Here is a 25,039-nt window from a genome sequence, read left to right on the forward strand (position 1 = left end):
ATTTCTGCATATAAGATGATAGTTTAATCATAAAAAATACCCACAAAATCGGAGGTTTTCTTATATGGTTGATACAAAAGAAACATAAAATTGTACACTAAAACTATTATAAAATACAGCAAATCACAATCGTCATCTGAGGCAAAAAGTTTGTCGAAGTATGCCCTGACTTTCACTGTTGACAGTGTCAACATACAGGTCCCATTCTGAATGTAGCGAGTCTGTACTTCATCATCAGTATTCCATAACAAATCGTCCACTGTGCCATCCATAGGGCTACAAATTCTGCACTTTTTGAAGGATTTGATCATGGTTTCCGCTTTCACTTTTTCCAATGACAGTTGATAGTTTGAAGATCGTCTTAAAGGACAGAGGTAAGCTGAAACCATAATATTGTGCTCGAAATGTATACTTTCTTCTTGTTTGAAAGTCGTCTTATCTGTACAAATATGTGGTATGTCCTCATCACATCATTTGATGTAGAATGTTCTTTTTTGGCATATAAACTGATTTCGACTGACAAGTGCAATACTTTTTCTCTAGAAAACTTAGAAAGATTTTCAGTAACTTATTGCGATACCAACTATGATATGAATGTTTTAAACAATTCATTGCTTACTTTTGTAAAATTTAATCATATTCATTTAAGTATACCTATACGTGGTAGTGCCATTTGAAAATATTTAATCTTTTGCATGAACACTTTGAACACACAAAGTAATAATTTCCACAATGTTGTTAACTGGATGTGTGGCTTATTGTTTATTCCTTTGTCTTTAGTGAATAAATCTGCTGCTTTGGTGGTACTGGTATGCTACAAAATGCTGGGTTGAGAGAGCGCGTTTTTCTATCCTCCTGAGTCCTGAGACATTTGTTGTTTTATTTTTAAAGTTCAATATAATTCTACACTTCAAAAAAAAAAAGTCACTGACATGGGGAAAAATGCTAAAAAAAATTCTGCAGGTTACAGTTAAGGTATAAATGCAAGTATTTTACTATACTTTGGGTCTTGTATCATAATCATGTATGAAATACAGTACTGGTATAGTATACTATACTCTCAGGACTCAGGAGGCTATAAGTGAAAATAAATTGCATAAAAATAAGAGGAAGATACGTAAAGCGGAAAGTGGAGGTGGAATGAAATTTGTGAAGTGAAAGACTGGGGGATCTATACTCATACCCACGTTCATACTCTTGCCTGGGATCATATCCTAGTGTGAGGAATAATAAACCTACACTGTAGTATTTTTTGTGAGCAACCAGAAGAGATTATCTATGAACTTATTTAAAATCCCTTTTGAAGGTATTTTCTCTCCCATACCATTGCAACCTGTAGTGTAATCTCACCAACATTAACTAACCATATTCTTTTAAAATAACCATGAAGTAAAATAATAAACAAGTCAATAACAAGCTCTTAGGTGAGACTTTGTGCGTGCTATTGATACATCGAGTTTAAGTTGTATTCACGTATGATGCAGTAAGTGTAGAAACTGATAACATTTGATTCTTATAGTACAAGTATTTGTAGGCCACTGCTCAAGGTGAACTGGTGCCACTTCATTTTCCTGATCCATGCAAACAGTTGACAACTTAATGTCTTAAAATAGAACTAGCTCCGTTACGTCTAATTGACATTAATTACAGGAAGTAAGAACTATACAAACTTCGTCCTTGATAGTTGAGTGATTATCATGCTTATCATTAGATCCGACGTTCATGAGTTCAAACCTAGCAGAAGATGATACTTTTTAAGACGATAATAATCCTTAGCATGATGTTCTTCAGATGGGAAATAGAACTGGGAGGTCCAAGTAAATGATTTTCGATGTGTAGAAGAACTGTTGTCAATATAAAGAAGATAGTAAATTATTTTCGAATACTGTCAAGAACATGAGAGGAAAGTTTGGCAAAAGAATTAGAAATGTAAGGAATAGAGATAATAATATAGAAACGGAATTAGGAAGAATAGTGGAAACCTGAAGAGAAATTTGAAGAAAATATTGAACCGGACTTGGAAATTTAAAATAGAAACAGGAATAATGAAGAGGAGGAAGATCTAACAGAAGAAGAAATTGGTGGCGATATAACAAGGACAGAGATGGAATTGGTGATAGAAGAATTAAAAGTGGGGATGGCATCTCACCAGAATTGATTACTGGAGAGGCGAAGTTATAATAGATAAATTATGAAATCTGTACCAGAGGATTTGGAAGGAAGAGATAATACCTAAGGATTAGGAACGTAATATAATAATACAAATTTATAAAAAGATTTGATTGGAAATAAAAAAGAAGCATATAAAAAATTTCTCCAAATGAAAACATCTGAAGTAGAGGAACAATATAATATACAAAGAAATGCAACGAAATCAATTATGAGAAGAGCACAGTAAGAGTCCTGGGAGAACTTTATTAGTCAAGTTGAACACGATTTACATATCAGGCAACAATTTGCATATAAAGTTATTAAAATGTTACAAAAAGATGAGAAGGATAGAGCTAATATCAATAATATTCCAGAACAAGAGTGGATAAATCATTATAAAGAATTATGGTATAAGACAGAAGAAATAAAAAAATGATGATATTGATCATTCAGTAGATGAAATTAGAGAACAAGAAGTAAAACATGCAATGGAGAAAATGAAAAATAGAAAATCTCCAGGACCTGACTGTATCAACACAGATTTGTTAACATATGGAGATGAACTACCGCCAGATTATTGAAGTATATAAATAAGTGTTGGAAAAGTAAACAAATTCCAAATTCATGGTATCAAACTAATTTAATCCCAATTTTTTAAACGAAATAAATGTTCGAATTACCGAGGAATCAGTCTCCTAAATACAATGCCCGATTAGAAAGAATAACAGAAACAATATTATTAGAAAACCAAAGTGGTTTCAGGAAAGCTCGTAGCTGTATAGATAATATATTTGCAGTGAATCAAATAACAGAAAAGAGAAGAGAATATAGCCTAATTTGCAAACACATATAGCCTTTATAGATTTAGAAAAAGCATGCAATAGAGTAAAGAGAAATCTACTTTGGGAAATGTTAGAAAAGAAGGGATACTCCAGACATTTAATAAAAGTATTACAAAATATGTATAAAGCTTCTAAAATTAGGATAAGATTAGGAAATGAACGATTTTCAGAAGAAATGAAAGTTAACAGTGGTCTAAGACAAGGATGCAGTTTGTCTCCACAATGTTGTTTGAATATATATATATATATATATATATAGGGTGTTTCAAAAATACGGGGCATAATTTCACGTATGTATTTCCCACATGTAGACAATCAAAATAGTTCATTACAACATGTGACCGGAAATGCTTTATTTCCGAATTATGGCCCTCACAACATTGAAATTCACCGGAACGTTTTTCTTTCCGCAGGTCGTTGCCGTCAAAGAAGACATTAAGAGGGCACTCTGACAGTTCATTCCGAGGCAAAGGTTACATTCAGTGTTGTGTAGGCGTTAGACTGTGCGACATGTATTCAAATCAAGAGCTGGCAGAGAGACACTTCATGTACGGTAAGGCGGACGGCAATGCTGCGCTGGCTCGTCTTTTGTACCAGGAGAGGTACCCACAGCAACAATGTCCAGATTGGAAAACATTTGTACGTCTCCATTACCGTCTGTGCGAGTATGGAAAATTTAACTCTCCTGGTTTGGGAAGGGGCCGACCAAGATCTACAACTCCAGAAGTACAGGAGGAGATTCTGGAGGCTGTGAACATGACTCCTTCTCTCAGCACACGAAGGGTAGCGTTGCAAGTCAATGTTCCTCATACGACTGTCTGGAGACTGTTGAAAGAGTATCAATTGTATCCTTATCATTTGCAACGTGTACAGGCCCTGTCACCAGCAGATTACCCTGCACGAACGAGTTAGGTTCTGTCAGTGGTTCTTGCAGCAGTGTGGTGTAAATCCGAACTTTCCTGCCTTAGTATTATTTACAGATGAAGCACAGTTCACACGAGATGGCATAACAAATTTCCACAATCAGCATGTATGGGCGTATGAAAACCCACGTGCAACTGTTCCATCTCATCACCAGGTGCGGTTCTCCCTCAACATGTGGGCCGGTATCATTGGTGATCGATTAGTTGGACCCCATGTACTTGTAAACAGACTTACGGGGCAGGCGTACACAAACTTCCTGGAAAACATCATACCTCATGTTTTAGAAGACACTCCACTGATCAATTGTCAACACATTCACTTCTTGCATGATGGCGCTCCTGCACACTTCTGTCGTACGGCTCGCCGGTACTTGGATCGAAGGTTTCCTGATCGATGGATAGGTAGAGGTGGCCCAATTGCTTGGCCTCCACACTCACCTGATCTGAACCCTCTCGATTTCTACTTGTGGGGCCATTTAAAATCATTGGTTTATTCGTCTCCGGTGCCTGATTTGGAATCCCTTCGGAATCGAATTGTGGCATGTTCTGAGGACATACGCAGTACTCCTGGAGTTTGGGATCGTGTTCGCAGGTCAATGAGACATCGATGTGAGGTCTGTATTCAAGCAGGAGGTGGACATTTTGAACATCTTCTGCGGAAAGAAAAACGTTCCTGTGAATTTCAATGTTGTGAAGGCCATAACTCGGAAATGAAGCATTTCCGGACACATGTTGTAATGAACTATTTTGATTGTCTACATGTGGGAAATACATACCTGAAATTATGCCCCGTATTTTTTAAACACCCTGTATACAGTATATAAATGAAATTTTGAGAGAAATAAATGGGGAAATTACCTTCAGGAATTAGAATAAATAGGAATAATACAATGAATATACTACTCTACGCTGATGACATTATAATAATACAAAAAACAGAAAATAATTTGCAGAAAAATGTTTTTGAATTGGGAAATGTGTTATAAAAATATGAACTTAGAATTTCAACTAATAATATTAAAATAATGGCCTTTGAAGGAAAGTACCCTCATAGTTCCAAAATAATAATAAATGATATAGTACCGGAACAAGTACAGAAATTTAACTACCTCATATGTAATATAACGTATCAATGTAATCAAGATCTATGAGTATATAATAGAGTAAGTAAATTCCAGAAAAGTGGTGGAATATTAGCAAGAATATTAAAAAGAAAAACAAGAAAGGAAAGTAGTTCAAAATTTTATAAAACCGTGCGATTCCAACATTGACATATGGTTGTGAAACATGGGCTATAAAAAAAAGAATGGGATAAGATAAATGCGGCAGAAATGAGATACCTAAGAGCTATTAAAGGATGTACAATAATGGTTAAAATAAAAAATGAAGAAATAAAAGAAGAATTAGACATTTGTCCAATAAGTGATAAAATAAAACAATATAGAAATAGATGAGAAATCATTTGCAGAGGATGGATAAAACTCGTTACCCTAAAATGGTATATGATTATCAACCACAAGAGAAGAGATGTTGGAAGACCGATGAAGAGATGGAGAGAGACATGAGGCCAGAACAGAAGAAATCTCCTAATCCATGAAGAGATGACGATGATGATGATAATGACGATAAAAAGGTAGAAACAACAAATTGTGATAATTATACAGCAGTATGTTTTGCATCAGTAGCATTAAAAATGTACATGCGAATTTTGGAGAGGAGATTGAGGAAGGAGGTTGAGGATGATTTCGAGGATGAGCAGGTAGTCTTTAGACCTGAAAGACAGGCATAAGATTTAATATACACTATTAGAACAATAGACGAGAAGTTTTTGAATAAAGTTTTGAAAGTTTTTCTGGCCTTCCTAGACTTAAAATCAGCATTTGACATGATACCAAAACTGGAAGTATGGAAGATATTGAGGAAGAGAGGAAAGAATGAGAAGTTAATAAGGATTATGGAATCATTCTACAAGTCAGTAAAAGACTAGTGAGGATTGATGGATTACTATCAGAGGATTTTGAAATGAATAGAGGGGTGAACAAGGGGATAATTTGAGTTTATTGCTATTTTTTACTTTTATGGATGAAATAATTAAAATATGCAAAAGAAGGACAGCAAAGTTGAGAGTTGGTTATTGAAATATGAGACTAGTATATAGCCAGGTGTTGGTGTATGCACATGACATATTATTAGTAGCAGAAACAGAGTAAAAATTACAAGAATCAGTTGTTGAATGGACAGAAATATTAAGAAGTAAGGGAATGATAGTAAGTACCAAAAAGAGTAAAGTAATCCAGATGGGTAGAATGGAAAAAACAATAGGTACAATCCATATTAATTGTGACAGGGAAGAACTAGAACAGGTGAAAACTTGTGAATATCTTGGAACCATTATATTCGAAAATGGAAAAATAAAATAAGAAATACTAACTGAACCAAGAAAGCCTGTAATATTTACTATCAATTAAGTAACTTAATATTTGGAAAAAAAAGAAATACTGCCTAGAACAAAATGACAGATACACAAATCCGTTATAGAACCAACCCTGCTGTATGGAGGGGAAAGTTGGCTAGTGACAAATGAGAGAATAAGTAATATAACAGCAATTGAAATGTAATGCTACCAAAGAATAGTTGGAAAAACAAAGAGGGATAGAGTACGAAATGAGAGAACTAGAGAGGAATTAAAACAGAAATCAGTAGAAGAGAAGTTAAGAAGAAAACAACTAAAGTGGTATGGACACATGGTGCAAATGGCAGAAGAAAGAAAATTAAAGCAAGTAATGAAGGCAAAGACGAAAGGGAGACGAGGGAAGGGAAGACCAAGAAAGAAGTATATGGGTAATATTGAGATGATGGCAAAAAAAAAAGAGGGAAAGGAATTGGGGAACTGAGGAGAATGGCAGGGGATAGAGACGAATGGAGGAGATGGATCGAGGCAGACCTGATGCCGTGAGGCAAAAGGGGAAGAAGAAGGAGAAGAAGAACTGTCAACATTTTGTTAGCCATTTCTTTCCCATGTAGAAATTCATCTCTACAGTCTATCATCCATTCATCATAAGATAATGAATTCCACTTCAGAAATGAAATTCTTCACACTACCAAACTAGCATAGTAGTTTAGGAAGCTGTTCATGGACCATATCTAGGGTTGCTAGATGTCCTGTATTTCAGATCGAAAAAACTAGCCCCATATAGATTCCAAACAGAAAACCAACAGTTTTTCTCTTTTTCTTTTGTTCTTTATTTCTACTATATATGTACGAATATAGCATTGTATTTAATGTCACAGCAATCACTTTTTTATTAACAACGATATCTTTTCGTGACAATGAAGCAAGTCAATTTAAACCTCTAGCTTTTAATAGTGATTATTGCTTGGATTGTGTGTACTGTATGTGAAGATGCGAAAAGTGTTTGAAATCAAAATAGCGATTCTCTCCTTAAGAAACAAAGAGGAGGTACGTGTGTATTTAGAGAAATAGAACATTTTATTTAATAATTTATATGAACACCTTTGCAATTCCATCTTCCAAATCAAGATGCCATAGATCTCTCTCTCTCTCTCTCTCTCTCTCTCTCTCTCTCTCTCTCTCTCTCTCTCTCTCTCTCAGTAATTTCTCATATTCTCCTCTAGTTAAATGTTGCAACTGTCCCTTATTTGCATTCTGAAACACTGACATCCCTAACCATATCGGAAGTGCTAGTAACCAAGCAACCATATCAAGATTGTACAAATATTTTTATTTTATTGCAGAGTCCATATTTTGCGAGTATGTTTTCTGGAGCTTGGCGAGAAGCTAAAGAAGATGTTGTAAATATTAAAATTGTGGACCCAAAAATTAATCTTGACTGTAAGTTCACTTATTATTAATTATGCAATTTTAAAAGATATTTCATAAAATTTTAGAACAAGGAATTTTGATTACCATGCTTGGCTGTAGTAGGCATAATAACTTGGTGAGAAGCTAAAGAAGATGTAAATATTAAAGTTGTGGACCCAAAAATTAATCTTGACTGTAAGTTCACTTATTATTAATTATGCAATTGTAAAACACATTTCATAAAATTTTAGAACAGGAAATTTCGATTACCGTGCTTGGCTGCAGTAGGCATAATATGTGTGACTTCCTTTTTCACAGCTTTGTACACGGTTCTTGGTTCCCTTTACCTTGATGAGATTACTTTGGAACCAATAGAAGTAATTCCAACACTCGCTACAGCAACTCTATTTCAGCTGGAAGGAATCATTGATCAATGTGCAGAGATCATGATTGAAACTGTCAATGCTGAGGTAAGGTATATATTTTCAAGGTTTAGGAATAAACTGGAATTAAAATAAACATTGCAGATATTATAAACACGCTGAAAAAATATAAATTAATATTACAGTAGGAAAATGTCTTCTATAAAAACTGTGTTTCTCTGTTGTCTTATGTTGCCTTTAAGTAGTGTGTTACCCACATGAGCAGAACTCTCATATCACAATATATTACATGGTCATGCCTCACCTTGAGCAGTCTGTTTGTGAATGGGTGATTGCATTAGTCAAGAATGGGAATATTTCAAGTTCAGTTGCATCTCATCGCTATGAAATTTCAGCTCACACTGGTTGACAGTGGATAGCTCTGTACAGGACCTCCTTGATTTCACTCTTCAGCGAGGGTCGAGATTCTGGCATTTTTCAACGCCATGCTAGTGGACTTGGCTCAGGAAAATCCATTGAATTCCACCAAATTTAAATGCATCAGTAATTTTACCTGGGTGTTTGAGAACTGTGAGGAACTATCTGAAGGATGCAGCTAGTGTGAGCAGATTCACATCGATAAAAAAAAGAGGACACAAAGTTTTAAAAAGGAGGACATCGTTCGAAAAAAGAGGACAGAAAATAAGTACTTAGATGTGGAAGCGCAACTATGAAGGAGTGGCTCTCCAAGGACCACAGACTACCAGCTCACTTTTGCTCAATACGAATCGAAACTGGGAAGGTGTAATTTTCTCAGATGAGTCCATGTTTCCTTAGGCAAATGAAGGACTGATACGAGTTTTTCGGCCTGCAGGAATCTGATACAATGCAAAGTATCCCTGCCTGACAGGATGAGAATTGGTTGTAGAGAATGAGGAATATGAACATAAAACTGAACAGTAGTCCAATATGGCACCCTGACAAACAGTCTTTCAGGACTACCTAAACTAAACTTTCAGAACATCTAGTCAACATTGTTGACCGACAGTAGAAAATAAATGCTATGATGTTAAAAATATATATCTTTGAAAAGTAAATGAATTGCAAAATATGAGATATAGCAACTTCTTTGTGAACGTGAACCCTCTCACAACAGAGAACATCTTCTCAGCTAGGGTGACCAGATTCACATCGATAAAAAAGAGGACACAAAATTTCAAAAAGGAGGACATTGTTCGAAAAAAAGAGGACAGAAAATAAGTACTTAGATTTAGGTTTAGGCCTATATTATACTTTAAATTACGTCAATATCTATTTTATTACAAAATATTTATAGTACAGATTTAAGCTTATACCATACTTAAAAGTATGCTAATATTTATTTAATTACAAAATAATTAGGATCAAACTTAATAATAATGATTTTACAGTTAGCTATATATGAAAGTCAAGGGAACTATATTATCAATAAAGAGGACAGAAAATGGGCAGAATGGACAGACTGCGAGGCGAGAATGCGGAAATGGATCTACATTCACATCTCGATTTCTCGATTTACTAACTGACTGTGAGTAACGACCATAACAAGGAGGAGCAAAGAGTTTTACAATGTTGGCAAAGAGTATATTCCATCGATGCTACTGCAAATTACTTCAAAAAGGCGTTAAATCAGATAATTTCAAAATCTCAGGCATGCAAGTTACGAAAATTTCTTGATTCTTAAAAAACCTGCCCGGATTCTGGACAAAGGCCTAAAAAGGAGGACATGTCAGGACAAAGGAGGACATGTCCGGACAAAGGAGGACATCTGGTCACCCTATCCTCAACCCACTGTTTAACTGAGCTGTTTCAGCATGTTGAAAAGTAATATGGTATTCACATCTAATTCTGTTTTTGTGTGTGCGTGCGTGCATGCACGAGTATGTTCCCCCATTTTGATTGATTGATTGAAAATACAGATAATATACATATTTGAATAATTTCAAGGGAAAAATTGTTCCGGGGCTGGGTATTGATCCCGGGACCTCTGGTTGAACATACCAGCACTCTACCACTGAGCTACCCGGGGACTCCACCCGACACCATCTCAACTTTTCCCTTTATATCCACACAACTCGCGTGGGCTGACGAAACGCCAGAGACCCACAACGAGTGCACACAATCTCTGTGTGACTTGGAATTGTGGTTTTCTGTTAACGTACACAGTAACGTATATATTATGCAAATTTTTCCCATGAAATTATTCAAATCTGCTTTACAGGGAGCGTCACCTGAAAGACTAGATTTGCATAATATATACGTTACTGTGTACGTTAACAGAAAACCACAATTCCAAGTCACACAGAGATTGTGTGCACTCGTTGTGGGTCTCTGGCGTTTCGTCAGCCCACGCGAGTTGTGTGGATATAAAGGGAAAAGTTGAGACGGTGTCGGGTGGAGTTCCCAGGTAGCTCAGTGGTAGAGCGCTGGTACGTTCAACCAGAGGTCCCGGGATCGATACCCGGTCCCGGAACAATTTTTCCCTTGAAATTATTCAAATCTGCTTTACAGGGAGCTTCACCTGAAAGGCTAGATTTGCATAATATACATATTGAAAGATGTTTAGGAAAACATTAGGGGGAAAGAAACTATATTAGAAGCTATCTGTTATGGCAATGAAACATGAATGCTAAGAGAAACAGATTAAAAGACATGACAGATTCATTAGTCATCCTTTGATCTTGGGTTAGGTGAGGTACAGTAAGTGAAGAAATTACTTAACGCTATATTGTTGGTTCTGCACTCACAAGGGAATCTTCTACAAAATAAGTTCGATAACCGTGAAATTTTGCACAAGGGTAAACTCTCCAAAGGAAAAGTAACACAAAAATGTAGTTGTCAGTACAAACTGAAAAATACAAAGATTAGCTTGAAATGTAGCATAAAATGTTCCATTTTTTTATAATATTTCAGTAATATTCCGACTTATTGGCAAATGTAAGCCAGATGCATTGTATTCTATGCTATTACTGTCTTGTAAAATCATTTTCGTTTATCTATTTTTGTTTATTGTATTATATTTTATATTGTTTATAGTGATTAGTTCTAGTTGAGTAGAAATGATGGCCTGAAGGTCTTAATTCTATCAAACGAATGAATGAATGAATAAATAAATTAGAAATAATAATAGTAGAGTCTGTTCAATTTCCTCAAGTGCAGTTTTACAGAAAAGACTTTCAACTGACCCTATACTGCCTCCTACTAATTGATGTCATAAATAAATGTCTTTCTTTACTGTGATAGAAATCTTGTCTTTGCCTGTTATAACCAATCACAACCCACATTTAGAAAAGCTGACATTTTTCCTTCATCTTCACGTGGGGAAGAGTTGCCACATCTATGAATAAATTGAGAGGTTGAGAGTCGCTAGGAAAGCGTAGCATGTGAATGGAGGTGGTCAGAGCTGTTTGGATAGGAAGTGGTAAATCTGTTAAGTGGGTGTTCGAAGAAGTCACTGAACTGCACACTAGGAAATTGTACGAATTGTAGAGGGAGAATGATATAGCTTGAAAATCACAATTTAACTAGATCAATAGAAATTAAAGTTTTCTCTTTAGATGCCATGAAAGCATTTTCGAGCATAGAGGAAGACCTTCATGCTTTCATGACATTGACAGTGAAGTGGTGTGGCCAGCACCATGCTCCAACCACCTTTTTACCTATGGGGAAAACCTCGTACTCAATATGACAGGGTATACAATTCAGGCCAAAATCAAAATCGGTGCTTCAGTGGCTGACCATGATAATATCTTTGAAAAATATTGGAGTGCAAGAGGTCAAATGACTTTATTGTCAAACGCCTGGGATTAGAAAACAACAACAACAATTCAGGCCAATCTGAATGTGGGGTCAGCAAGATACAGGACTACTACTGGGACAGCACATAATATAATAATCACAAAGCAGTCCTGTGGTGTAAAGATGTATTCCTCGATTAATCTAAAAGTTTAGCTCCACCTGGGATTGATCCTGGGATCTTCTAGTCTGTAACCAGTTACTGAGCTATACAGTTACCATGTTGATGAGTATGTATTGTGAACTGTATATTATACGATCATTGAACACTTTTGAGGGTTTTTGATACTCCCTGTATAATTAGAAATTAGTAAATATTTAGAAAGTCAAAATCAGAATGTTTGAATATGATTTGTACGTGTGGACGATGAATCACGGAAGTGCTGTATCAAACATTTATATTTGAACAACCTTACAAGAAGTCTACTGAAATTCAGATATTAAGCATTTTGGAATCTGATTTTTGTGTCTTACAATTTGTATTGGTACCTAATTATTATTATTATTATTATTATTATTATTATTATTATTATTATTATTATTATTAACCTTTTCTTTTCAGTAGTACCTACTCGTGTACGACTTTAAAAACGAGTTTTAGGCCTGATGGTTTTTGGTGAGGTTCCCATATCAGTTGCCTAAGTATGAAATACAGACGTAGTATGGATTCCAGAATATTAGTGAGACACATTATCACTGTGTCACAAGGTAGACCTATCGAAACAGTTCAGTTTCAGAAAGTCCCTTCTAGAAAATAGTATTGCTTAAATAACGAAATTACTTCAGATCCATTACCTTGTTAACAAAGCTTTCAAACAAATGGGCTTGGAAATATTTCAGCTGTCAAAAGAGTGTTTAATCATTTTTGACTAACTATCCAAACTGATTGCTTTGTGCACTCAATCATGCTTTTGACAAACATTTCAGGTTGATTTGTATTTTAATACAGTGTGTTCGCTTAAATTTAAGTAACACTATTATAGACTATGATTATACAACTATTCTCCTTGCAGAATAAGGCTGAAATGGAGCCTTTGGTTTTCTCTATAATGTCCAAGTACTATAAATCTGTATGTTGTGTAGCGTTCATGCATGAGGAATGAGATTTATTTAGAGTGTAGAAGTTCTGTTATTTTTTAAGGGTCTACAGTCATATTGGGGCCCTAGTCTAATAATTCTAAAGAAGTTCTTGTAAACTAACGTTAGACACACACAGTTCAGGCCAACCTAAACGTGGGGTCAGCAAGATGCAGGAAAGCACAGGACAGTCACTAGGCAGTATCGTGATATAAAGATATGTTTCTTGATTAATCACTTCGAGAATCGAATCCAGACCACATGGTTTGGTCAGGCATATGTTGCCACTAATCCACCATGGTGGACATTCTCTTATTGTGCTCATAAAAATGTTTCCGTGTTCAGTATTTCAGAAAATTTAGATTTGGTCATGAACAGACCAGATATCGTGCTGACCTTCGTTACAGGAGTCCTACTATGTGCGTTCAGTCTCCAGTGTAATGTCAAAAAGCCCAAATATAGACTAAAGAGTAAAATCTTGCTAGGGTGTGAAAACTGTTAAATACAAAAGTAGGACTTATTAAAATATAATTTACCAAAGAGAGATATATATGTTTTCAGACTGCAGTAATGTATTATTCAGCAGCTTGTGAATATGGAGTACAATCAGTGAAAGAGGCAGCATTTAATTGGTTACTCATCAACTTACTAAGTCATTTTCAAGAGATTAAAGAATAAAATCTTGCTAGGAGTATGAAAACTGTTAAATACAAAAGTATGTCTTATTAAAATATAATTTACCAAAGAGAGATGTATATGTTTTCAGACTGCAGTAAAGTATTATGAGGCAGCTTGTGAATATGGAGTACAATCAGTGAAAGAGGCAGCATTTAAGTGGTTACTCATCAACTTACTAAGTCATTTTCAAGAGCAGCCCAAACGTCTTCGTGAAATCAGGTGATGTAATATTCAATGTAATGTGTAGGAGGAACATACTTTCGCTTTTAACTTTCATTTGTAATGATGAAGTATCATGCATGACAAAGCAAAATTTTTGTTAATAAACTTTTAACAGATGCTGACACATTTATCTGAGAGGTACAGTAGTGGCATTGGATGAGAGAGCCTTTCATATTTGTCCTCATTACACTTATAGCTAGTCAAGTCATTTTTTAACAGTTGCAGTACAGTACAACCCTGTTTGTCCGAAATAAAAGGGCGGAGCCATTTCGGATAATGTGATTTTTCGGATAATTGATGAGAAATATTTTCGATAAAAGTGGGAAAGAAAAGAGATCGTTGAGCATGTAAGTTACTATATAAACAAAAATTCAGTGAATTTAATATTGTAATTACACATCAATTTTACATCCAATAATCATTTTACCCGATATCACACTCGTGATAGAACATACTGATAACGAGATAACTGCAACAGAATTAAAATGAAGGGAGAAAAGAACATCTCACTTAAAGGGACTGGCCGCATCCAGTTGCTATACAAAAAAACAAGTGTTTGGTGGATGGAGTTGGAAAATAGATGGAACATTGATGTGACATCATTACCACTCAAATTTGTAGCTATGCTTTTGGTTAACCGAAGTTCGGTTAAGAGGGATTTTACTGTGTAAGAAAATTGACGTTATCATTGCTCAAAGTGCAGAGAAACACAGAGCTAGTAACACAAATTAATAATAAATAAACAAACATTGCTATATGAAAGACTATTCTAACTTTATGTATTTTATGCAGCAATTTTTTCTTCCTAAATTCGCAAGTCTCACATAAATGTAACATGTTTGTGCCAAAAAATGGTAATTTCACTTCATAAAAGAATAAAAAAAATGACATACAGTTTTTCAACTCTACAGTAAAATCACAACTCCTGTTGGAGTGAGAAATAGCCATCTGAATCTAACATGGATTTGACTTTAAATGAAGTATACTATCTTTGAATCTATCACTATGCACCATTAAGAACTACTCCATAAAATGTTAATATGTCTGTCTTAAGACTAGAAGTAAATTGAGATGTGCCTTGTGATATGTTTACAGAATCTGAAAAAAAAATCTGTTTGCGAATGACAGACTCCTAAGCAAAATTCAACACTTGCCTCTCATCCATGTCAAATTACCTTTATTGGTCATCATCCTGGTATAGGAGGTAATAAATTACGCATTATAAATTCCTCAGCTCAGGCATTGAATCTTTTACAACACTCGACTGACAAAATCTATAACAGTTGTGATAATATCTGGAGGAGTTGGAAAGCTAATCCATTAATCAAATAACTTAAAATTGTAAATGTCCTGTTACATATTACTGTAAGAAATTTATTTTCTATATAAATATTTGTGAATTCTGAACTCCCCTTGTGCTACTTCAAAGAAGCTATCCTTCACTTCATTTCCTTCTCATTTTGTATGTATTTTTGTTAATCTAGTGTGGACCTGATGCAGAAGCTGGTAACAAATTGTGATCTATATGTGATGCAAACAGAATTTTCCCTTTATGTGCTCCTACGGTTTTGGGTGTTCCTACAACTGCATCCCGAATGGGACAGTTCTTCAAGAGATAGTCTTCTAGAAGCACATCATTACTTTCAAAATAGGGAAGGTAAGTGCTTACATAAATAATAATAATAATAATAATAATAATAATAATAATAATAATAATAATAATAATAATACTCATATTAGAATTAGAAAGAAGTGATCATCAAGAGATAATCTTCTAGAAGCACATCATTTCTTCGAAAATAGGGAAAGTAAGTAAGTGATTACATAAATAATAATAACACTCGTATTAGAACTAGAAAGAAGTGAATAATCAGCATCACACTAGAATCACGCCACATGGAAGACAGACCCTAATTTCTGTAGAGTATAGGGAGTAAAGGTTAAATGATTTCAATTGGAAACAATCTTACAATTTTTATTACGTGCACTCACGATTGATACAAAATGTGCACTAAAATTTACCGAAAGTTGTACTCTTTTATTTTATCTTAAGATATTAGAAGTACAGTACAGAAAAACAAATCTTGTGATGTTTATCTCGAAATTTTGTCGGAAATATTCATTTTCAACAATCTCTACTCTGTAACTATTTTTGCAGTGATGTCTTGCTTTATTTTATACTGTTATCAGTCTGTCTGTCCATCATGGGAATATTAGGCCACTTTCATTTATTGTGATTATTGATAGTTCATTCCAAAACCAAGTATATAATATCAGTAACTCAGTAGCCAGGCTGTATTTAGATTTATCGAATCTCTTAATGTAACTTGTAGGTAAACGCAAGGAAAAATCATTATTAATTCATTAATATTTGAACTGTATACGCACAAACATCTTATGTAATTTTACAGCCTTATAATGGAACATTCAGGAATATTTTAATTAGTGGAACATAACTTTTAGATGCTTAGTTTTTTCTTTGCTTACTATTATATATAGTGTGAAAGAATATTTTTAAATTTACATACGAGTATGAGTGTACAGTTATCAAAAAAAAAGTGGCCGCACTCGTGAACAGCGAATATTTTCAAAGTCCACTTCGGGTCGAGGCGATGTTACACGATGCATGTGCTTGTACAAGCAATTCCGGAACTATGAAAGTGTTCCATATCTGCACCTCATAGACCAGCGGTAGAGTGCTTGTTTAATGATTCAAAGGTTGTGGGTTCGGGCCTTCTTTAAGTTTTCATTTTATTTTTTAATCGTTCTTTAGCGATGTAAATGATATTCTAATTATCATTTATATCCAGTTATCGTCCTTTATGGATATCACGTTATTTATATTTTGTTATCATTCTTTAGAGATATGAATAAAATTCAAGTCATCATTTGTATTCTGTTATCGTTTTATAACGATATGAATAATAATTATTATTATTGTATCTCCAATGGGGGTTAGCCCTATTTTACATATGTATGTTAGGGCTATAGTTTTATACACAAAAAACATAAGCATAAAGAGAAATGGAAAAGAAAATTAAATTAGCTTACGCGATGTAAACAAAACATAAACAATCCGTAAATTAGGCATTGCGATTGCAAAACAAATATCAGTTATCAATTTTAAACATACAAAAACATTAACAACACACATACGTAACACTTCTATAACACAAATATGCAGCTTTCCGTACCATACATCATAAATTAATACACAACAGTCACACAAACACAATCAAACTATAATTACGACATTGCGACGACATCAAGCATCCCATAACTGACTCACATACATAACAAATCAAGCATCCGTTGCAACACATACACTTCAACATAGTAACCACACTTTTAAAAGTTACAAATTTGGCTCCAAGAAGAATAAATAGGACACTGTTACTAATTACTATTCTTCTACAATTTCTTAAATACATCTGTAATAAATCTGTGAAATTCCGATATGAATAATATTCACGTTCTTTATATTGTTATCGTTCTTTAGCGATATAAATAATATTCAAGTTATCATTTATATTCTGTTTTCCTTCATTAGCATTATAAAACAATATTCAAGTTATTTATATTGTTATTGTTCTTTCGCAATATAAATAATCTGTATTTTATGTATAACCATCTTTCTTTGTAAAATAGGTTATTTTATTTAGATAATTAAATACGTATTATATAATATCTTATATTAATTAAACAAACCGATATTTATCATTTATATTCTGTTATCGTTCTTTAGTGATACTGTATAAATAATATTCAAGTTATTTATATTGTAATCGTTCTTTAGCGATATAAATAACATAAATTTAATATTAGGTTTGGAAAAATCCAGTTGCATAATACTGGTATTAGTTTTTCTTTTCGTATTATTACATTATACTATCTTGAACCAGAATAAAATGAAAAGGAGTAACGAGAAATTGAACCTGAGACGTTGATATCTAAATTCCGACGTTCGTCCGCTGAGCTACGAGGGCAAAAGTGTGGAAACATTTTCGGAAAAATTGGCCCAATCACACTCTTAAGATTTTCTGATGATTCGTAGAAGCTAGTCCAGGATTCGGGGGGCAAAGGCTAATTGAGATTTCCCGGTCTCTGATCGGGTCAAACATCCTGATAGAATTAATATTTAACCCTTGCCGTGACTTTCGGTGAAGTCCGGAGGGCCCTCATCTCCACGCTTGGGCCCCCTGGAATTTAATAAGATGCGAAAGAGACAGTGGTGTGCGGAAAGCAACGGGATGTTACCGCATTTAGGCCTATCCTTCACAAGAAAAACTGCAAACATGAACAAAGGAAGCTTTTAATAGAAGAAGAAGGATCTTCTGCGGACCTCTGGAAAAAAAACTAAGGAAGAGACTAGTGAAGTGCTTTGTGTGGAGTGTGGCAATGTATGGGGAAGGAACATGGACATTACGACGAAATGAAGAGAAACGAATTGAAGCATTTGAAATATGGATGTGGAGAAGAACGGTGCGTGTGAAGTGGACAGACAGAATAAGAAATAAAATTGTGTTTCAAAAAGTGAGTGAAGAAAGAATGATGCTGAAACTGATTAGAAAGAGAAAAAGGAATTGGTTGGGTCTCTGGTTGAAAAGAATAATAGACGACATTAGGATATGTGGATCATATGTGGAGACTAAGAGGAAGGCAGAAAATAGGAAAGATTGGAGATTGCTGGGTTTGCAATGAAAGACCTGCCCATGGACAGAACACTTATGTATGTATGTTCAGAGTGCCTGGAATATCGTTTCTAAGAACAGTCGCCATTTGCAAAGACTAGTCAATTCCATGCCTGCTCGACTGCAAGATGATCGAGATAAGAGGAAGGTAGACTAAATATTGAATTGTGGCTTTTTGTTTTGTTTTTTGAACGCTTAATTGTTTGAATGTTTTAAGGCCGACGCCAGTAAATTTGTTTTGTTTATGCTACGAAAGATATTTTATTGAGAATAAAATCTTTTTTCTTTCCACTTGCAGCCACAATATCATAATGATGAAGTCATGGCATAATATATTAATGAACCTGATGTTAATTACTAAAATAATCGTAAAAGAGAAAGGAGCCATTATGTATAGTTTGCCTCTCTCAAAAACAGAACAAAAAAGAACATAAAAAGCACGAGGTTGTAGTCGAACGCAGGACCTCATGAATAAGAGGCCTGAACACTACCATTACGCTATCGAATAACACACAGAATACTTCAATTATAACTGTAGATATCAGGCAACGTGGTCCAACAACATGTAACATCGCCTGTCTCCGAATTGTAGTGAAGATACCCGAAGGGAACTTTGTTTCAGGAGAGCGGCCACTTTTTCTTTTGACAGCTGTACATATCTCAAAAATAAAATTGTATTAGGAACTTGATTTTTTTTTACTCGTTCTTAATAAGGTAAGCTTTAAAATAAACTATTATAACAGTGTTTCTGTGATTGGTTATGTTAAAAGAATTCATTTGATCATAAAAAATCACTAATTAAAAATTCGTAATTTCTGTAAAAATACTTGAAATTCTTACATAAATATAATAATATTATTCTTTTAATGTATGGTGAACATATTCTTTAAGAAACACAAAAGTGCACAATGGACCTGGCACCTCCCTAAACTCTACAGCAATTCGCACGCCAAAATAGTCACAGAATGGGAGGGACAAAAATTTAAATCGAGAGGGGAGACCTAATCTCCCGGAAGTTATTTACAAGCTTGCTGGAAGAGATATTCCGAGAACTGAACTGAAAGAAATATGGAATCACAATTAATGGATACAGGTTCACAAACTTATAGTTTGCTGATGATGTGGTGCTGTTCGCCAGTAATGCAAACAAGCTACAAGATATGATCCAAGAACTAAACAACGGCAGCAAAAAAACCGACCTATCAATGAACATGAATAAGACACATGTAAGCAGGGTAATGACAAATAGCCAAGACATACCAATCATAATTGACTCCAAAGCACTACAATATGTACCAGAATACATATACCTAGGACAACTGGTAGGAATACAGAACATGGACAAAGAACTAAAACGCAGAGTAGTGATAGCATGAAAGGCTTTCTGAGTCTTAAAATTCATTCTGTTAGGCAAAAAACTAAGCCGGATCAAGATCAAAACACTAGACTTCTGCATCTTCCCATCACTACTGTACGGATGCCAAACCTGGAACTTGATGGAAACACAAAAGGAACACATTAAAGTTTGTCAAAGAGAGATGGAGAGGAAAGTGCTAGAATTATCCCTTAAAGACAAAGTACCAAACACTGCACTGGCAAGAGACAACGAGACAGACCAGGAACAAGATGGGATGACGCTTGCAAGAAGGAAGCAGGAACACACTGGACTAGGATTGCATGAGACTGCAGCAGCTTGAGAGACATCCAAAGGAGGAGACAGGAAGTGCTAAACACGATCATCTAGTGTCCGACTGGGAAGAAGAGAGGAAGTGCACACAGTGGAGAGTGATGAACACCATCACACAGTGCCTGATCGCAAAGAAGTGAGAAAGGGATAAATAGGTGAAGTGTGGAAGTGATCCAGTGACTATCCAGAATTGAGCGAATCCCAACAAAGCTAACTACTTACTTGGACTAGCTCCTCACGTGAGCCTTACCGAGCTATCCCTCGCAAAAGGAGGCTTTAGCCCTTCAGGGACAAATTGGCTCTTCATTCATTCAATTCATTCATTCATTCATTCACTACACACTATTTCAGCTTTGTAACATAATGAGCGTGTGATGTGTGCACAGTATGCAAATTTAAAAATATTTTTTCACATGTTATGTTAATGAGTAAGAAAAAGACTATGCACCTAAATAAAAGTTATGATTCACACCTTAAAGTGGTCCTAAATGATCCCTTATAACGCTGTAAAAATTGCATCACATTGTGACTATATTTTGTTTGTTTAGTCAACTGTCCGAAGACAGTCTGAACCTCACAAGTGATACCAAGAAGGCACCACTTATGAGGCAATTAGGCCAGGAGATAATGAAGTAGGATGGCCAGTTCCTTTCCCCCTCCATTGCATACATAGCCGATCACCTACATATTACCCTAGTCAGACTACAGAGGCATACAAATATTGTTCTTTCTCTGATACATATCGTCAAGTGAGATTACTGCCTAATAAAAGAGGTACATATCAGCCAGAACCTCTGTCAGAGAAGATACACTGTTAAAGAATGTTATGTATTATATCAGTTCCTTTTGAGATTTTTTCGGTCTGATACCAGACGAAGACAGAGTGGGACTCCCATGATAAATAGTTAGCATAAAATCGTTCTTACATTGGATATGATTGAACCAGTGACTTTGGCTTCATTGCAGTGACGAGCTGATTTCTATTGAAAAATATGATTCGTGAAAATATTACGTTTAATTTAATTTTATCATTTTCTTTTTACAGATGAAGAACCATTTCTTCTGACGAGAGAAGGAAGAACTTTTATTGGTCCATTCAAAGCCTTGAGATATAATCATTTAATAAACCATCATTTAGATGTGGAAATGCTGAAGACCGATAGGATTGTGCCAGCAGAGTGGTTGACACCAGCAGTATCAGATCAATGGTACCACATGTTGAGGGTTGATCAAGGTCTGGACAGAGGGTAAATATCATTTTATTTCTACAGATGAAGAACCATTTATCTTTACAAAAGATGGAAATCCCATATTGAATGCTTTCAAGGCTTTGAGATATAACCATTTAATAAACCATCATTTAGATGTGGAAATGGTGAAGACTGATAGGATTGTGCCAGCAGAGTTGTTGACACCAGCAGTATCAGATCAATGGTACCACATGTTGAGGGTTGATAAAGATCTGGACAGAGGGTAAGTATAATTTTATTTCCATAGATGAAGACCAGAGAAGGAAGAACTCTTATTGGTCCATTCAAAGCCTTGAGATATAACCATTTAAGTCAACACATCGGTGAAATTTCTGGGGAAATGTTAAAAAATTTGATTGTTTGTTTTTGAGGTTTTCATGATGTTTGTACCTTAACGTTTAAACTAGTGCTTTTGTTTTTCAAGTTCCGACCATATTTACCATAACGTGACAATTTAAATGCCCATGTGCAAGGGGGCATTGCCACGTGACAGTTCCCTGTTCTTGTTTTTCCCAAATAACTTCGATATATTTTCAACAACTTTGAATTTGCCGGGCACATGGGTTGTGGTGATATTGAAGCTGGCTATTTTGATAAACATATTAAGCTCGTAGGTTGCCATGCAACATAAAAATAAAGCCAGTTGGCGGTAATAATGTTGTAAACATGCTTTAGTTTAAGCGAATTCCGAATCTCAGCACTGGTGTTCCGAATTTCAATGATGACATCACTGATGCTCCACCGGTGTCGCAGCTGTTCCATCAGCTTGCAAAGGTGGTGGCAGTATCCATCAGCCTCCATCAGTGATTCAGATTGGTTCTTGTATAGGGCGGGAATTAGCAGACAAATGACATTGTGGACTGTTGTGTCATAGCGGTGTGTTCTGCTTTGCTTCAGCTGTGTTGTTTGTAATGAACACAACATAAAAAAATATGTTAATGACTTATGAGCAAACATGTCAACAGACCATTTATTACTACCGGTTCAAGAAATAAATTGTTTATGCTTTCTTTTCTTTGAACGAAATGACAGTATGGAAATTTAGCAAAATCTTGCTAGCATAGCACAGACAACAACTTGTACAGCCGCCATGATAGCCATTGAACCTTCCAGCAGTTTTGTTCCTATTTCGCTGCAGCATGATGTCATTGATGTCCACCAGTCCGGTGAGATTCGGAATACACTGTTTACATCCAAGTACCAGTTTATTATGTTCGTTCTTTGTTACTGTGAAGTTTAGTGAAATAGATATTCAGTTTTTAGATAATTAGTGTATTTATTAGGCATTTGCAAGATTTATTTCAAACGTATGTAGTTCATCAGTAGCTATAGTTATTGTGTACAGAGACCAAATTATATCATATTGTAACTTTTATTACAAAACAAGAATGTAGCTTTTATTTCAAAACAACAATAATTACTTTCTATAGTTGAATGTAACACTCCCGTCAACAATGGGATTTGCAATCCACACAGCAACACAGTATTCGTTATTGCACTCCACAGACGACAATGACGATTTACTTGGATTATTGAGAACAACAATGAACTGTTAATCGTAACTAATGTTCACAGAGCACTATTTACAATTCAGAACTGTCAGTTCTCAGTTCACAGTTCGTTTGTCTTGGCTAGTTCTTCTAGCTCAGTCACTCGAGTTCACAGTATCTCGAACCCCAGACCTTCAGAGACAGTCCACTGAACTTCGAACTCAGATCCCCCAACTGCGGTCCACTGCACTCGAACTCAGGGCTTCGGATGCTCACACAGCTGCGGACACACTCAAGTTGAACTCTGGTCTCGAAGCTGGCTTCACTGCTACACAAGACTGGCTGGCTTGCTGTCCTTAAGTTCACTCGCGTGTTGTATTTATAACTAAACCATAGATTCTGGAGAGTTCGCGATCAGTCGACAGATACCTAGAAGATAATGCCTATCCAGACTTCTCTGGATTTCTCCCTTCAGTCACCAGCTGCTTTACTCCCTCCTCACCCGTTGTCGCATCCGACGCGCCTCCACCTCGTGCCCCCCCCTCTTACGTCTCTCCCCTCCAGACCCGAGCGGCTGCAGCGAAGAAGGTGGCTGCGTTGCTCGTTTTCCTCGTGCACCCCCGACCTCTGTGGGACGCGATCGACTCCCGACTGTCACAATATTGTGTATTTAGTAATAGTGTTAAAAAAAAGACGCAGTAAGTTATCTGAAAAAATTAAAAAAATTGCAACATGTAAAAAACAAAAAAGCAGAGCTGATACAAGAAATTATGCCTAGTATTTGTGAAATGCCTTCAGCTCAAAGTAGTGAACCTGAACCATCCACAAGCCATAAAAAACTCCCTTTTTAGTGGTAGGTCTATAACAGAACATAATATATCAGAGCCAGAAAAAATTTATAAATATTCGGAATATAGCCTGGTTCACCATAGTGTGTGGGATAAAATTTTCAAGGATTGTGTATGTGTTATTTGTGGACTAGACACATTGTACATAGACATAATAGAAACGAAAGGGTTTTCTAATCACATGACTACAAAGTGTAGAAACTGTTACCAATAACTTTTACACAAGTCCTAGACTTGAAAATGAAAATTCATCTCGAGCACCAATCGAGATGAATCGAAGAATTGTAAATTCTTTCCTAGGTATCGGTAAAGGCTATGCTGCCATAGAACAATTTTGTATGCGAATGGATTTACCTGTGATAAGTTGTTCCACATACAGTGCTCATCCACAGAAACTGGGGAAGCACAATCACACCCTAAAGCAGGAAATTCTGAAAACTTCCCATTCAATTATACGTCAGGCCCATGTCGACACAAACCCCATAATAAACATAAACAATGTAATTGACATATCTGTCTCGTATGATGGAACTTGGCAGAAGAGAGGCCATACTTCTCTTTATGGAATGGAAATAATAATGGATGTCCTTACAGGTCTTGTTGTAGATTACCATATCCTCTCTAAATATTGTGGTATGTGTGCCAGCAAAAAAACCTACTTCAGGGGAAAAATCTCAGGAATACGAGGAGTGGTATGCTGAACACGAAAAAAGTGGTGAATGTGAATGTAATTTCACAGGCTCCTCCAATGCAATAGAAGTTGCAGCAGCAGAAGCTATTTGGAAGAGATCGGTGGATAAATATAAATTCACGTATGTAACAATGCTGTCAGATGGGGATGCCAAAGCTTACAGTCACTTACTGAAACTTTCTGTTTATGGTCCAGACGTCATTATAGAGAAAGATGAATGTTTGAATCATGTGGCTAAACAGTTGAAAACTGGGCTGAAAAATGTATCTGTGTGGAGGGTGAAGGGTGTTATAGGTGCCAAAAAAGTAGGGAGTTTGAAGGAGGAGACTACAGTTAAACTCTCTATTATGGCAAGGCGATAAAACAAAACTTACCTAATGTACACCAGATGAAATCTGCTACATATGTTACACTGCACCACTGTATGTCCTCTGATAAAAGAGGTGGTGAAAATTCATTGTGCTTTTTTA

General features: G+C 35.6%; 1 protein-coding gene across 2 annotated transcripts in view; it reads left to right on the forward strand.

Annotated features, from left to right (window-relative positions):
• The window catches only part of gcl (germ cell-less), a 65,479-nt gene that overhangs the window by 23,707 nt on the left and 16,733 nt on the right, over positions 1 to 25,039 (forward strand). For both annotated transcript variants that reach the window (XM_069824001.1, XM_069824000.1), the window contains 5 exons: positions 7,673 to 7,769; positions 8,058 to 8,209; positions 13,779 to 13,909; positions 15,397 to 15,569; positions 21,336 to 21,537. In XM_069824001.1, the coding sequence (XP_069680102.1) occupies positions 7,673 to 7,769; positions 8,058 to 8,209; positions 13,779 to 13,909; positions 15,397 to 15,569; positions 21,336 to 21,537 (755 nt within the window). The remainder of the gene's footprint in view (positions 1 to 7,672; positions 7,770 to 8,057; positions 8,210 to 13,778; positions 13,910 to 15,396; positions 15,570 to 21,335; positions 21,538 to 25,039) is intronic.

This window comes from Periplaneta americana, chromosome 4 (genome assembly GCF_040183065.1).
Source record: "Periplaneta americana isolate PAMFEO1 chromosome 4, P.americana_PAMFEO1_priV1, whole genome shotgun sequence".
In the NCBI taxonomy this organism is placed as follows: domain Eukaryota; kingdom Metazoa; phylum Arthropoda; class Insecta; order Blattodea; family Blattidae; genus Periplaneta; species Periplaneta americana.